The sequence below is a fragment of the Pleurodeles waltl genome, chromosome 1_2 (assembly GCF_031143425.1).
Source record: "Pleurodeles waltl isolate 20211129_DDA chromosome 1_2, aPleWal1.hap1.20221129, whole genome shotgun sequence".
In the NCBI taxonomy this organism is placed as follows: Eukaryota; Metazoa; Chordata; class Amphibia; order Caudata; family Salamandridae; genus Pleurodeles; species Pleurodeles waltl.
The window spans coordinates 151,993,934-152,008,857 of record NC_090437.1 but is presented as its reverse complement, the minus strand read 5'-3'; the positions used below and the strand labels follow the sequence as shown (position 1 = coordinate 152,008,857).

At 42.4% G+C, this 14,924-nt stretch overlaps 1 protein-coding gene across 1 annotated transcript in view; it reads right to left on the bottom strand.

The window, feature by feature from the left end:
* The window catches only part of SCARB2 (scavenger receptor class B member 2), a 420,920-nt gene that overhangs the window by 240,052 nt on the left and 165,944 nt on the right, over positions 1-14,924 (bottom strand). The window contains exon 3 of the mRNA XM_069236840.1: positions 6,477-6,624. Coding sequence (XP_069092941.1) covers positions 6,477-6,624 — 148 coding nt within the window. The remainder of the gene's footprint in view (positions 1-6,476; positions 6,625-14,924) is intronic.

The window sequence follows — 14,924 nt, the reverse complement described above, 5'->3', positions numbered from 1 at the left end:
AGCATAAAAGACAGCAGTCGTGTCTCACTCACAGGGGCGGATTAGGTCGGCTAGAGCGGTCTTTAATAAAGCACTAGCGCAGGCAAAGAAAAACTGGGGTGATACTGTTTGGCAGAACCTGCTTGAAGCAATTAATTCAAATGACAATAGGTCCTTTTTGGAAGTTACTCTCCCAAAATTACAACGAGGGAGGCAGTTTCAATCACTATTACATCCAACAAGAGAGTTGGGTTGACCACTTTTCCAACCTTTATGCTTTGCATGGTGGTGAAATTAGTGGTGACTCTTTTCTCTCGAGGCAGATCGACCCGAACCCCTTGCCAGGTGGGCCCAGGGTGGGCCATAGTAGTTCTGATGACCGCATTGTTTTTTCCTGGGGAGAAACTAGCACTGCAATTGCTTCCCTGAAATTCTCCAAAGCCTTTGGTCCTGATAAAATCCGAGCCAAAAATCTGGTGTAGTTACATAAATATGTTATCCAATGCTATAGCAGCAGGGGGCCCTATCCCTGCTACCTGAAAGGTGCTGAAATTATATCTATCTACAAAAAGGGAGAAGCGAGCTCCCTTGCTAACTACAGACCTATCGGTCTTATTGATAATCTACAGAAAAGTTTTGCAAAGCAGGTCTTGGATAGGCTTTTAGAGTGGGTAGATGATAATCATGTGTTGTCCCTTCGTCAGGTGGGATTTAGACCCCAAACTTGTACTGTAGACCAAGTCTTCCGACTGGCTCTTTTACATTAGAAATATGTAAAACTTTCTAAACAAAGTCTGTATGGTGCTTTCGTGGACCTTCAGTCCGCTTCTGATTTGGTTCCCAGACGGAAACTACAGGAGGTTTTAGACAAAGTATGCATACCTTGGAACTTAATTCACCTTCTAGTGCGGGTCCATGAAGGTATATACACCCTGGTGAGGTGGAGTAAATGGTGGGAATTAACTGACCACATCCCAATACAGCAGTGGGGTATGACAAGGTTGCGCTCTGGCACCTGTGCTATTTACCTAACACATAAATGGGGCGGTGCAAGCCTTTTCTTCCCAGAAAAATGCCCCCACTTTTAATGCTCAAACAAATCCCATGTTACTCTTTGCGGATGATTTCCGCCTCATTTCTAAAACTCCAAAAGGGCTACAGATCCTTATAGATAGGTTTACAGGTTTTTGTGCAGATCGTGGGCTTGAATTGAATGTTAGCAAAACAAAACTGATGGCGCTTAATCCTGGCCCACCCAAGTGATGCATACTTTCTATAGATGGTGTCCCTTTGGACAGAGTTGGTTCTGTAGACTATCTTGGTGTCAGGATTTCAAATAATTTTAAATGGGAGGATCAGATTAATAAGAACATTTTTATCCTGCAACATAGGTCAGGTGCCATTCTGCAGTTGTATAAGAGGACTGGTGCAAGAGCTGTATCCCCAGCTTAAACACAGAACACTGCTAACTATGGTGCTGAGGTGTGGGGCCACTGTGAAGCTCATAGATTGTGTGTGAGCGAGAACAATTTTATTAGAGGATTACTTGCATGCCCACGCATTTCTTTAATTCCTATTTATTTTGATCTTAATTGGATTTCAGACATACTAGTTTTAAAACCCTTGCTATACTGGATAAGGATATGGACCACCCCGTTACTTAGTACTTATAGAAACTCACCCATTGTTTAAATGGACCTAATGCAGCTTCTATCCAATGTTTTTTTAAACTAACGGGGTGTGATAATGAGGGAATAATAGGCGCTCAAGATACAAATCAGCCCTATTAGCCAAACCCTAAAAGGTGCCCTTACGAGGGAAAAACACCCATCCCTAACAGGTTTAATATAAACCCAAAAGAATACAATAGAAACACAGTAAGGCACCTCAAAAATACTAAGTAAGCTTCTTTTAAATTTTTGACAAAATTTCGCAATGTCCAGTGTGAATCCAATAATTTATTTGAATGAGATCTTCACTTCATCCAGCACTTGATCCATAAGAACATATTCCAAGCCTTATTCAAATTACATCTTCATTTCATACTGCAATTGATCCATAAGAATACATTTCAAGCTTCAAACCAATTGATCCATGAAAATACATTTCAAGCTTCAAGCCAACACGTGTTTCGTCAGGGGAAATTGATTTGTCCAAACGACTTCTTCAGGGCTATAAATCAAAACAAATTGCTTGAGTTGTAAACCAAAATGCTCAAACGTTAATAAAAAAATATTATGTGAAGAACCCCAGATTTACAAATGCCAAATCAAAAATCAAAACCCCCAAGATTAAGTGAGAGGAAAGATATATTGTTTATAAACACTCCGAAGACCACTCAAAAGAAAGAGAACCACTCTTCAAGCTAACCAGTGATTAAGTCAAACCCTTAATTTCCAACCAATCACACAATTATACAGTGCCACGATAACACCACTAATCGTGAATAACGTCCTGCGTGCACTACTGTGTAATAGTGATATTGTGCTCGTGAATAAATCCAGATCATCTCAAACAAAATGTTTCATGCACATTAGCCTGTCAGTAAATAGTGCACAAAAATTAACTACAGCCAACGACATGCTACATGTAACAATACAGTAAATACTTGCTGTATTGTTACAAGAAGCATTTAAAATATGTCCTATTTGTTTGTCCATCATTACTGCTATTGTGTAGAAAGCGGTTGAAACCTCTCTTCTTCAAACTTACCGCATGAACATTGGGAAAGGCTCTCAAATTCCTATATAATCCTTCTAATGGAATGTCTTGCTTTCAAGTTTTTTACTTTTTAAAGCATTTTTAAATTTATATTAATCTTTTTAAATAATCACTTATTCTCTTATGTTATTTTAGCGGTACACTTTGCTTATAATAATTTCTAAATTATATTTCTTTGTTTTTTATGCGCTTGTTCATTGTGTTGTTCTGTTTTTTCTTTCTATTTTAATGTGGACCTCTTAGGAGTTCTAAATCATGAAATAAACTTTGAATATGAAAACATAACACAACAACAGGCACCAACTGAAAGAGCTACGCAGCTGTACTTAGTTAAAGTACACTGTAGGCCCAAAATAATACTGAATGAAATAAGGGGCAAGAGTTCACCTGAAGACATAAAGGAATAAGTAACTTAAAACCGTTGCAATTAAAGGCCAACTTGTGTTTAGTAAGCATGAGAAAATTTAGGACTTAAACATACAGGCTCACTGGCCGGTAACTTGTGTTTTCACATAGATTGCAACTTGATTAGACAATGGGAACAGGAAATCTAATCAGTTCAGACTATACGGAGGTCTAAGGTTGACAATAATAAAGCACACCACATGAAAACTGTGTTTACTGCAAATATGCATGTATTCAAGAACAAAGAATTGTTATTTCGCCAAGCACTGTTAAAGCTACAATGAAGAATATGTAGGGGATTGAGCCAGAGTTTGGGGTTACAGGATGTTAGAAACTGGGTCACCAGTAGTGGTAAGTATGCACCTACCAGTGGCAATAAGGCCACTAACACAATACAGGGTCAGTAAAGGTCTTGGTAAATTAGCCCCTTGCTCAACCCTTGGTAGTTGTAACCGAGCAGGCAGACCTAACTTAGGAAACAAGGGTGTAAAGCACTCAAAAGCACCAATACAGTAAATAAGTAAGATACAACACACAATAAAAATCCCACACCAATTTATAAAAATAGGTTGTATCTGTATAAGTAAATATACACCAAAACAACAAACATCCAATGTAGGGAACCGGAGATTTGAATTTTTAAAGAATAAACACTTTCAAGTGCTTAGAAATACAAAGCGCCAAATCGGGACATCTGGAAGCAGTAGACCAGGCCAAAGTCAAAGTCTGACGCTGACTGCAATGGAGCCCTGGCCGGATACACTAAGCGGGAGGCCTCTGTCAAAATTTTACCTTCCCACTTAGAAACCTTTCTGGAGCTTTTTCTTCTGAGGGTAATCGATGCTCATCACCAGGCCGGATTCCACCAGCTGGATTTTAAGGAAGCTCTCGGTCAAATCTTGGAAGTCAAACTTGAAACCCAGGCTAGATTCGGTGAGGGTTCCCCAGCTTGACTTACCGGGTTGAGTCGGTCACCTCCTGGAGCTATTTCACAAAAGTTCTTTCAACTTCAGCAGATGTTTCCTGAAGTTCTCCTTGCAGGTCCAAAGGGTTCAAAACACAAATCGAAGGGTCTAGAATCCCTTGGATGGTCCTTGGAAGGTTGGGGCCACAATTCCCACAATGCACCTGGCCAAATCCTTAACAGTCCACTGGATACCCTCGAGGCTGGGGACTCTTGCTGGGGGTGATGCAGGTGAAGCTCTGTTAACCTGTAGCTGCGGGGAATCCACTCCTGAGTCCTTCCTGAAGCAAGGCACAGTCCCCAGGGTTGTTGTACCATATTGTACAGCAGGCACAGTTCACTCAAAAGCGCAGGCCAAGGGTGCAAATCCAGATTCCAGCAGGACAGTACTTATTTCTCCTGTAGTTTGAGGCAGCAGAATTGAGAGGCTATGCAACTGTCACATATTTATTCACAGCTCCTGGGTATCAGGAAGGGGGTGCCCCTTACAAATAGGACGCCGGGTGACACACAGGTGCATGACCAATTCCTCCAAAATGTGGCATATTCCTGTCCCAGAAAGCACCATTCTTCCAGAATCCATGACAGGTGACATTTCTGCAGAGCAGTCAGAGCTAACTAAACCAACTCCCAGTGTGGCTCATTTCTATAGCTCTCCCCCTCCTAACATCTGCAAATTCCTTCCTTAAGCCTGCTACCTGGCTGAGGGGTATAGGATGTGAGGGTAGTTGACATGGCATTCCCTGTCTGTCGTGCTCTACTTTAAAGCTGGATGTTTTATTACCCCTCCCCCTGCTCTGGCATTCCTGTACAGCTGCAGAGCTCCATTTAGAAGATTGTCTCTCCAGTGGACAGCCACTTATCACCTAATCAAAGCAGCCTTGCTAATCCTGTTGGCACTGACCAATTAGGGGGACACCTCCAGAAGGCTGAACACTGGCTTACAGAAAGGAACGCCTAAACTTATTTTCTGTATAAGTGATGATAAATTCAACAGTGGCAAATTGCTGGATTTATCAAAACAAATCTTTTAAACCCTGGAATGACATTTCTACACCTTTCCTAACAATATTTACAATCAAATACAATATTGCAATGTTCGCCTATGGAGCCCTGTATCTACAATGGAGGGGGGGGGGGTAATGAAATGAACAGTTTTCCCTCACCAGGGCTTATAAAGACCCTGCTTTTAGTTACATGACCCCCCCTCCTCCGGGACACCTAGGAAAAACCTAGGGGTATTTAATATGGGCACATAATGTAGATTATCACTTTTAAAGTGCCCATTGCACCAGAGTAGAATAGGGACAATATTTACATGTAAATGCAGTCTGCATAGTCAGGCTGCATTTAAGAATGACAGAAAATCTCCAGCAGTGCCCACATGCAAAGGACAGCAAATCTGCTGGGCCTCTAACTTCCATGTCTCATTATCTACTAGGGTCTTATAGGTAGTTGGCACCCCATTGCCCTATTATCTACTAGGGACTTATATGGGCTGTCATGCAAGTATAAGGGTACCCTAATACATAACGTACTCTACCACCTGTGTGTTTCAATACAGCACTGGCCTGGGTCTGGCTAGCAGATCCCAGGGAACAGTCAATGATTTTCCATCAGTACCTGTCAGCAACAACAAAAAAATGGGGATGAACAGGTCAAAAGGATGACTTTGCAACACAGGTGTTCTAATGTGTTTTCTGTTTTCAATGTGTAACTGACAAGTTAATTATTATTTGCTGTTCTACATTAAATGATGCGTAGTAATTTAGGTTAAAGCTTAAGTTCATAGGGTCACAAGAGGCATGATGTTTTTCATAACTTAAGTGAAACTATGTAGTGAGACATTATTTGAAGTTTTGTAATAAAGCATTTTGTCGTTTTGTATACAAGAGGCTCTCTGGGAAACAGCTAATTGAGACCGGCAGCCTGCCTGAGTGAGGAGGGTCGATCTCCCAGGCACAACAGAAAAGAGTTGTCTACACTGCCAAAGAGGAGTCTGTATTTTTCCATTTTCTAAGTTTTTGAATTGCCCTGCAACAATTCAAGTTATTTGAGTCTGCATGTTTAAGAAACCATCAGTTCAAAATAATAAAAAACAGGCTTCACATTCAGTAATGATACAAGACTCTGGATTTTCATATGTCAGCATAGGTTACTTAGAATGCCCCCATCCCTTCAAACTGGGCAAATGTGGTGTAATTTCAGTGCCAATATGTTTTGAATGAGACTGTATTTCAGTCATAACAAGATAAGGACTCAAAAGAAAAGCTGTGAACAATGGATTACCTCCACTCTTGGTGATGTACATTGCATCAGATAATCATTAGACGGCATTGTTATTATTAGCTATGCAACCAAAGCTTCAATAGCGACAGTGCTTCTCTCTATGACAACAAATTCTTACCATTGCAGGTATGTTAATTGTTCTGATCATGTCAACATGTGGGTCTCCAATGGACTTTTCAGGTTCAAAGATGTACGACTTTGAAGTAACAGCAAATATTTTTGTGCCATTATCCAAAAACGTGACCTCTTCCCTTGGTCTGTACTCCCTATGAAGAGAAGAGGAGCAAAAAATGGTGTTGATCATAAATTATGTTTCAGTGCCTTTGGAAACAGATGTCTACATAATCATTAAATAATACTGATCAGAATGTTTTTTGCCGTCGTTTGGCAGGTCTCTTAAACTGTGACCTTACACATTAACCAAATCAACAGTGAGTCCATACAATGCATTTACTTCAAATGTTCTAAGGGTAACACTAGACAAAGAGTTCCCTGTCAACAAATGACACAAATTATACATCAGACATGCTAACAGTTATGGTGGGCCAACCCTTAGGCCAAAATGCTAACAGAGTTGAATCTACCCTGTCTGTTTTAGTTTGCCTCTTGAACACAATTTGTTTTAGAAAAGTGTCAGAATTTGGCCCATGGGTGGACTGGTGTCTGATCCCGTTCAGTGGCCACAGGGAAAGCACAAGTCTGAATCATGGCGTTGAGATTGTTTGCCTCTGATGTCTCTGGCTCTGTCCTATGTACAACCCTTTCAGCACTGGACCCTTGGTGGCAGCAATGGCAAGTCGTCACAAGTTTCTCAGGGAGGTAAAGTGGGATTGTGCAAGCTCACACATTAGTATGCATCACCCCACTTCTGATCTTGCTCTTACCCCCGCCTCCTTCTCTCCCACCACAATGGTTTAGGCAGTTCCCTCCTTGGGTCTGGTTTTAGTGTGATTAGTCCCAAGTGCGGATTACCCCAGTACTCTTTTGTTAGAGTCTTTTTAACTCACTTCACTTGTTCTCACTCAATGACTTTCTTTCAGTCCCAAAAGAGGTCAATTCTTCTCGAGGCTGCATGGTTCTATCGATGACTGCTTGCTCCGTCTCTTCCCAGAGTGTGAGCCTGGAGTTCACCTTTGCTTATTCAGTGGGCTCGTATGGTTGATGCCACTGCTGTCGAGGGCAGATGTTCTGTGGAGTGCTGGATCTTTTCAGTTCTTGTCCTGCAAATGCTTGGTTCAGCCTCACTTGAGCTGTTCCGGCCAGATCATAGCAGCCATGCATGGCCGGGGTCAGCAGACAGCGAGCACTTGCACAGACCTCATTCATTGGTTGGTAGACCATGACTTCAAGCACACCAATATCTCAGGTCACACTGCTGCTCTGGGTCACGCTGCAACTGGGTGCAGGTACAGTGGTTTTGGGTCACACTGCGGCTTCACAATTAAGGCACAGCAGATCAGGTCACACAGTCACTACCCAGATGGGGTTCAGTGGTTCAGATAAAACTACAAAATCACAAAGTAAGCATTGCATTCTAGACTGCTTCCCTCTTTTAGCTGGCAATCTGGATTTTAGGTGCCTCAGGACAAGTAATCAAAGTCAAAGCAGACAGGAGGTGCACTTTCAAAATTGGTTTGGGTCGTTCAAGTCAAGTCAAGTGTCCTATTTAGTCTGTTCTCCAAAGCCTTTGTGTAGAGATATGTGCCTCCCAGCATGGTAGTCTCTAGTCTAAAGGCACAAACCGGTATAAGTTTTCTACTCCTTGCTGTCATAAGCCACACTGAAGAGTGATCAGGGAAAAAACAAAAGGCTGCCCTCTCACCCCAAGGGGTTCCTTTCACCTTGATCAACAGACACTGCTGTCCCATCCATCCTTCCCATCATCTCTCAAACCGCAATGCTACAGGAAGATTAATCAGTAGCTACTCTCTGCAACAGGCCTAATCAAATTTCTAAAGGAGCCCTGTCTTCTCTTTCCCAACTTTAGTGTATATGTATCCTCCCTCCAGTTTGAGGGATGTCAGCAATACACCTCCACTGTCTGATAAAGCAACCTTCCCTCCATCTTGTAAATAAGACTGCGAGTGGGGCGGTCCAAAATTGATCCCACAGGACTCCATTATTCAGGTTCACTCATGCAAACGATGCATGTAACACAAACACTCACAACCCAAATAAGCACATATAGTCTGATCTTTACATAAGTACCCACTCCAGTGACACAGAAAAAAGGTCTGGCTACAACTATGGATTCAAGAAACATTGTACGCTGCCACAACATCTTTATATAGAAAACCCATTACAAGGACAGTAGTTCACTGTTTGTACAACGAGGGCACACTTGGTGGGATCCTACAGGGCACAGACTTGTCCAGGAGCCACTCATGTCAAGGGACAGGCTAAGGCCTCTGCGCATGGTAGATTAGTGTAAGGCTAAAGATAAAATCAAAAGCCAGGATACCAGACACATGCTGATGGGCACTCAGGGCAGGAGATGCAACTATATATCATGCAGAATTCAAATGCCCACCACTATAAAAAAGGGTGAGTAATGTGCTAAACATAGAAAACCGCACATGTTTGAAATGCCATTATCTAAGAGGTGCAGGCAGCTAATTTGTATTTTGATTTGCTACCAAGTAGCCAATTAGAATAGTATAAAGAGAAGGGCATACTGTAGATTGAATGGCTGATAATCACAACCGCTAAAAAAGAAGGCTATTTCAGCAATGTGAATAGCCACCATTTAGCAGATTACAACTGATCGCTGGTTTTAGAACACTGTGATTGGCTGCTAACAACTAAACAGAACATCAGTGTTCAAACCCGTCAGTCATATGTACAAGATGGGTTAGGCAGGCTGGTAATGCTGTCGCAGCTCTTGGCTTGATAAGGTACCGTACACTTGCCAATGTTAACAACATCTATTATTTACAGTGCTTAGAAAACGAAAAACGGAAGTATGTCGAATTGTATGAAACATGAGCATTATTAGAAATGCTGCCATAAGCACGTTTTTCTGTCCAGTGAACCAGAAATTATTAAGTTGCCAGGTGATATGCTGCTGTGTTACAAACAGAAAAAACAGAACTTGCCTACTGGTACAGAACTATGTAGGCCCTAACTATAGGAACATTTGGCAAACACAGCTCAGGAGAATCAAAAGTGGTACTTACCGCACCTGACCAGTAATGGACTGGCTGTTCGGGCAGTCTAGCACTTCCAGATTGGCAAACTTTAAAGACAGGCTGGTATTATGATCCTGTCAGGGCCCATGGGACCAAAATATAAATGCATCATACACAGTCCCTTTCGTGCTGGCCCATCTGGTGGTGGCAGACTGCCCAGCAGGCCAGTCCAACACTGCTTTTAACTGTCTGTATAGCAATTTCAAGGACCTATCACCAGCATAGACCTGACACACGCCTAACTTTGTTCAAGAACATGATGTCAAAGGCAGAGAAATGAACTATGGCTTACTGTGCCAGAGTTTCATGGGCTGAGCACAACTGTTGTGTCTTTGCTTTTTTCTTTTGGTAGGACGGTGACGCTCTTTGTTGCCATTTTAGCAAGTCAGGTAGCACAAAGCTAATGAAAGTCTCCTAATAGGTGTTGTAAAATACAGGAAGAAGAAAGGCAAATGGGAATAAAAAGCAACCAATGGAAAAGGCAATTGACCATGGCAGGTGAATGTGGATTTGTCAATGGCTTTTTTTAACTTACAAAACCTATGAGGACGCTGAAGATTCAAAAAAACATTAAAAGATGGTGAATGCATCCATGGCAGCTATGTCTGAATGCGTTTGCAATACTTGACCACCGTATTCAAAGATGGCTGCAGTGGATGTGCATGCATCCACAGCAGCCAACATTGTACGGGTTTGTTCAAATATTACAGACCAGTTTCTCGGTCCCTGCTATGCATAACATTCTCAGGGGAGACCATACTGAAATGGGTAAAAAAACAATTTTAAGATTACCTACTGAAAATTGTATAGTGGGCAGAAAAAAAGTCAAAAGGGAAAAGAAAACTGTAGAGGGACAGTGAAAGGGGGACTCAAGTAGAGTAAGAGGTGATCAGGAGGAATATTTAAAGAAAAAATGACAGGGATTTAGCAGATGAAGCAACAAACGATCTGGGATAGATGAGCACAGGAGTCAACAGTGGGAAAGAGGACCAGCTGGAGGAGGAGGTGCAACTGAAGCAATACTGTCAATAAGAGGAAGTCTGGAGGCAATGTAAAGGGAAGCAGCAGATGGGGAAGGTAGCAGAAAAACATAAAAGAAATCAACAAGGTTGTGCCCTGGATGCAAGCAGTGTCAGCATACAAGTCAACAAATCAGAATGCTGTAAGACCGCAATTCTTCTGGGCAAGACAAACACAAGAACAACATTGGAAATACCAATAGGTATGACTTTAAAGGTATAATATACGATAATTTGAAGCATTAAAAGTAAATAGCATTGGAATAGATATGTGTTTGTGAGAAAACAAAGAACTATACAGTAATATTGGTGTAGGTTAAAAGGACAAGTGACAATTCCACTGTCAAGGCAGACCTAAAAATCCATGTTGGTTAAGGATTGTCCCCCTCACATTTGTGCTGCTGCCAGAGACAAAAACATAAATTAACTAGTTATCTAAGACACTTTAACAGAATTCCAATGTCATGTTTGTGCCCCTGAATGTACAAGCTTAGGTAACTGGATAAATAAACACAATAATCACAGCTGCATAGAGGGCAAACACTTATTTGCGGATGCACACAACATCTGCCCTATCAAAATATGTATTCCTGGCTCCTGTAATGTGGATGGAGTGAAAGCCCCTCTCTGGTGATACACAAATAATTGTCTACCAACGGGCTGTGCTGCAAGACAGACCATAAAAATGGAAGAAAGCCACTGAATCAAGGGGACAACTGAGATAAATTACAAAGACATGCAATCATAAATATGAGGTTGACAGAAGGTTCACTATATATATATATATATATATATATATATATATATATATATATATATGAATATAGGAAACAGAGGGGTCAGTGTAAGGCAGGGAAAGGGCCACAATGAATAGCCATGGGTAATTCTGCCCTAACCAAATGTCAGCTGTCGATCATTAGCTTTAACCCCACTGCCGGTTGGTCAGCTGCGTGCAGTGTGTGACTTGCTAGTGACAGAGTGCACCAGACTGGCTGTCAGCACCGCAGCATGGCCAACATTGGCTTCAGTCTTATACTAGAGCCGGAGTGCTGTAGCCATCATTGCAGCGCCAACACACTGCCAGCTCCGCTGGAACATTATCATGTGGGGGTCGGAATGCTGTTGTCTTGGCAGCCTGTTCCCAACTGCCTCCACCGCAGGCTGGTGGTGTGGCCGCCAAAGTCTTCATCAGCCCCATGGTTGCTTAATAAATCCACACTGATAAAAAGAGTAAATCAACCAAATTTTGATATTCCTTCTAACGGCAAAGGTGTAACAGAAAGGTAAAGTAGCAATTTAATAGACCACTTGGACATACATGTCCCTTTCGATGTTACCGGTCTGAAGTGTACTCAACCAGCCCAAAGCACTAAGAAGATTAAAATATGAGCAGGAGCCAACCATATTGGAGCACTTAATGTTCTCAGTGAAGCCACTAGAGGAAAACGAATCTTTACAAAGACCAGATCAACAATCTCCTCCACTTGGGAATACTTTAAAGAAGCTGCTATTGGTTCCCGAGTATACAACAAGAGGGGCTTGTGATATTCTCAACCGTGATTATATCATTACGCTTCTACAGGACATAAAATCCCTTAATCATTTAAATTCATTAGAAATCACTTCAGTACAGTTTTTACCATCCTAGGGCAACCAGTTTCAAGATATCGCTGCCATGCTTATCTGCACATTCTCACACAGATGTCAAGCAAGACACCTCATTTCAAAAGCCACAAGATAATACCATCTATAAAATCCTGTGCAATATAAAGAGGCAAACCACAACAGTCGTGAAAATTATATCAAACTCTGTAAGTACAGATCTCTCTGGGACTTGAAAATTACCTTCACCTATAGATGACTGGAGATGGCTTCCAGAGGCCCTGGGCCAATGAAGGCTGCCATTGAATGATTTCAGACACTTTGAACCCTGCTAGATTACATAAATTGGAACTCTGCTAATAGAATATTGGAGGCTTATCGAGCAAATCAAAGGATCCGGAAGGTAGAGTTATCTGGCAAGCCAACAAATGTTATTATTACAAGAAAATTGACACAATCCTTGACTCTGTTAATTGGGTTTTTAGAATTTATGAAGCAAGCCTATAAATTGGAGAAAAAAGGTCACCCTAAAGGTGGATTAGCAATATATATAAATTTTGATTTAAATTACACTTGATCATATCTCCAATCAGAAGAACTATGGTTTACTGCTGCAAAAATCAGTACTACGGGGGAACTGCGCCCCTTTTGGCTGATAATTATTAACAACTATACTCGTCCAACACCATCTGAGAAGAGAAAGGCATTGCCCATAGTCAGCTCTTTTACAATTGATTTAAAAGAAACTCATAGCAAGTCCCACATTATTTATCGGGGGGGTTTATAATGAATCTGGCTCGGAATCTGTTTATTGATGAACACATGGCTGAACAGGATTTGTTATGGAATATACCTTCAAGTTCAAAATGGGAGTCTCTAGTTGACAATGGCTTGCACACTGTCCAAGGAGGGACCCTTCCTTCTAGGGCAATTTAAGGGAGTTAAACACCTAAAATAACCCCAGCTCACGCTCTTGCTAGCTTGGCATGAGCAGACAGGCTTATCTCGAGGGAATGTGTGAATAGTTTGTACATGACACAGTAATACAGTGAGAACATTACAAAATGACACTCCACCCATTTTAGAAAAATAGCCAATATTTATCTGTGTAAAACAAGAAAAAACACCAAGCAAAATCCAACATACAGTAATAAAAGTATGCATTTTGTAAGAGTTAACTTAAAATAGTGTTCCTTGAAGTCGATAGTCCAACAGTTGAGGCCAACAGCGAGGTCTCGGGCCAGCTACAGTGTTGTGCCCCGCAAACAGTATCCTCGAAATTCAGAGCTTTGTGGTTCTGGCAATGAGATCCGAAGTTGCAGCATCGCCAGCGTTCGCAGGTGTCAGTTCCAGAGGTCTGTGCAGGACTCGTCGGGCCCCTGAAGTCAGACACGTTGTAGATCGGACTCCATGAGGTCACGGTGCAGGTGGTGGCTTGGTGATAGCGTCCAGCGTCGTTAGTGAAACTAGGGCTGCGGTGTGAAGCCGGGCGGTGCAACATGCAGAGTCTACAGGTTGTTGTCCAGGCAGCGGCATCACTACTGCTGAAGTGTTGTCATCGATAGACCCAATATTGCGATCCGAAGCTGAGCAATGCCTCAGGTGGTGCCCACAGGTCACGGTGAAAACAGTGGCATTGATTAATGAGGGTGGAGTCCATGGCGCTGATGTCTGTTGAACAGGGCTGCAATGTGGGACCAGGCAATGCTTCGTGTACCTCACAAGCAGTGTCCACAGGTTACGGTGCAAGCAGCGATGTTGGTGTGGTGCATTGTCGGTGATACCAGGGCTGTGGTGTGAAGCGAGGCAATGTGACGTGCGGTGCCAACAAGTCACGGTGCAAGGAACTGCTCAATGACCGCGTCAGTGAGACCAGGGTTGCGGTGTGAAGCTGGGTGATGCTTTGTGTGGTGCCAGCAGGTCACAGTGCAGGCAGTGGTGTCGTGGGCAGCATTGTAGTTGTTTTTCTTCTGGTCCACATAAAACACACACTTACCAGTGCTGTTGGCAAATAAACCTGAAGTCTTTGGTGTTCCTGAGACTTCCAACAGGAGGCAAGCTCTACTTCAAGCCCTTGAAGAAACTCAGGCAATACATTTCAGAAAGTTTAATCCAGTTCTTTCTCTGCCCAAGACAGAAGCAGGCCAACACAGCAAAGCACACAACAAACTGACAGCTTCTCCAACTCTTCTTCTTGGCAGGCTCCGTAGTCCAAAAGAGTTTTAAAGTTCTAGGGTCAGGGCCCCACTACTTATAGTAATTCTAGCCTTTGAAATAGGCATACTTCAAAAGGCAGTCCTTTCTCCTCACAAGCTCCAGTTCTTTCCTGCTCTGTCCCAGACACTCTCCAGGAGGGTGAGACTTCTTTGTGCAGGACAGGTCGAGCCCTGTTCAGGTGCACGTGTCAGCTCCTCCAACCACCTAGTCCAGGAAGGTCCATCAGGATATGAAAGGCACACCTATGCTCCCTTTGTGTGACTATCTAGAATGTATGCAGGAGGCCCCAGCTTCCAGCTACATAGATGTAGATTCCACAGGCAGGCACAGAATAATTAACCCCTTCGCTGCCAGGCCTTTTCCCCTTCATGTGCCAGGATTTTTTTTGGCTATTTGGGGCATTTTGCGATTAGACCCTCATAATGTTTTGTCCACATGAGCTATTCACGCCAAATTTGTTTCCTTTTTTTCCAAAATCCTAGTGATTCTAGAGATTGTGCGTTCCCCTGGAGGAGACTAAGAAATTAGCCAAAATACAGA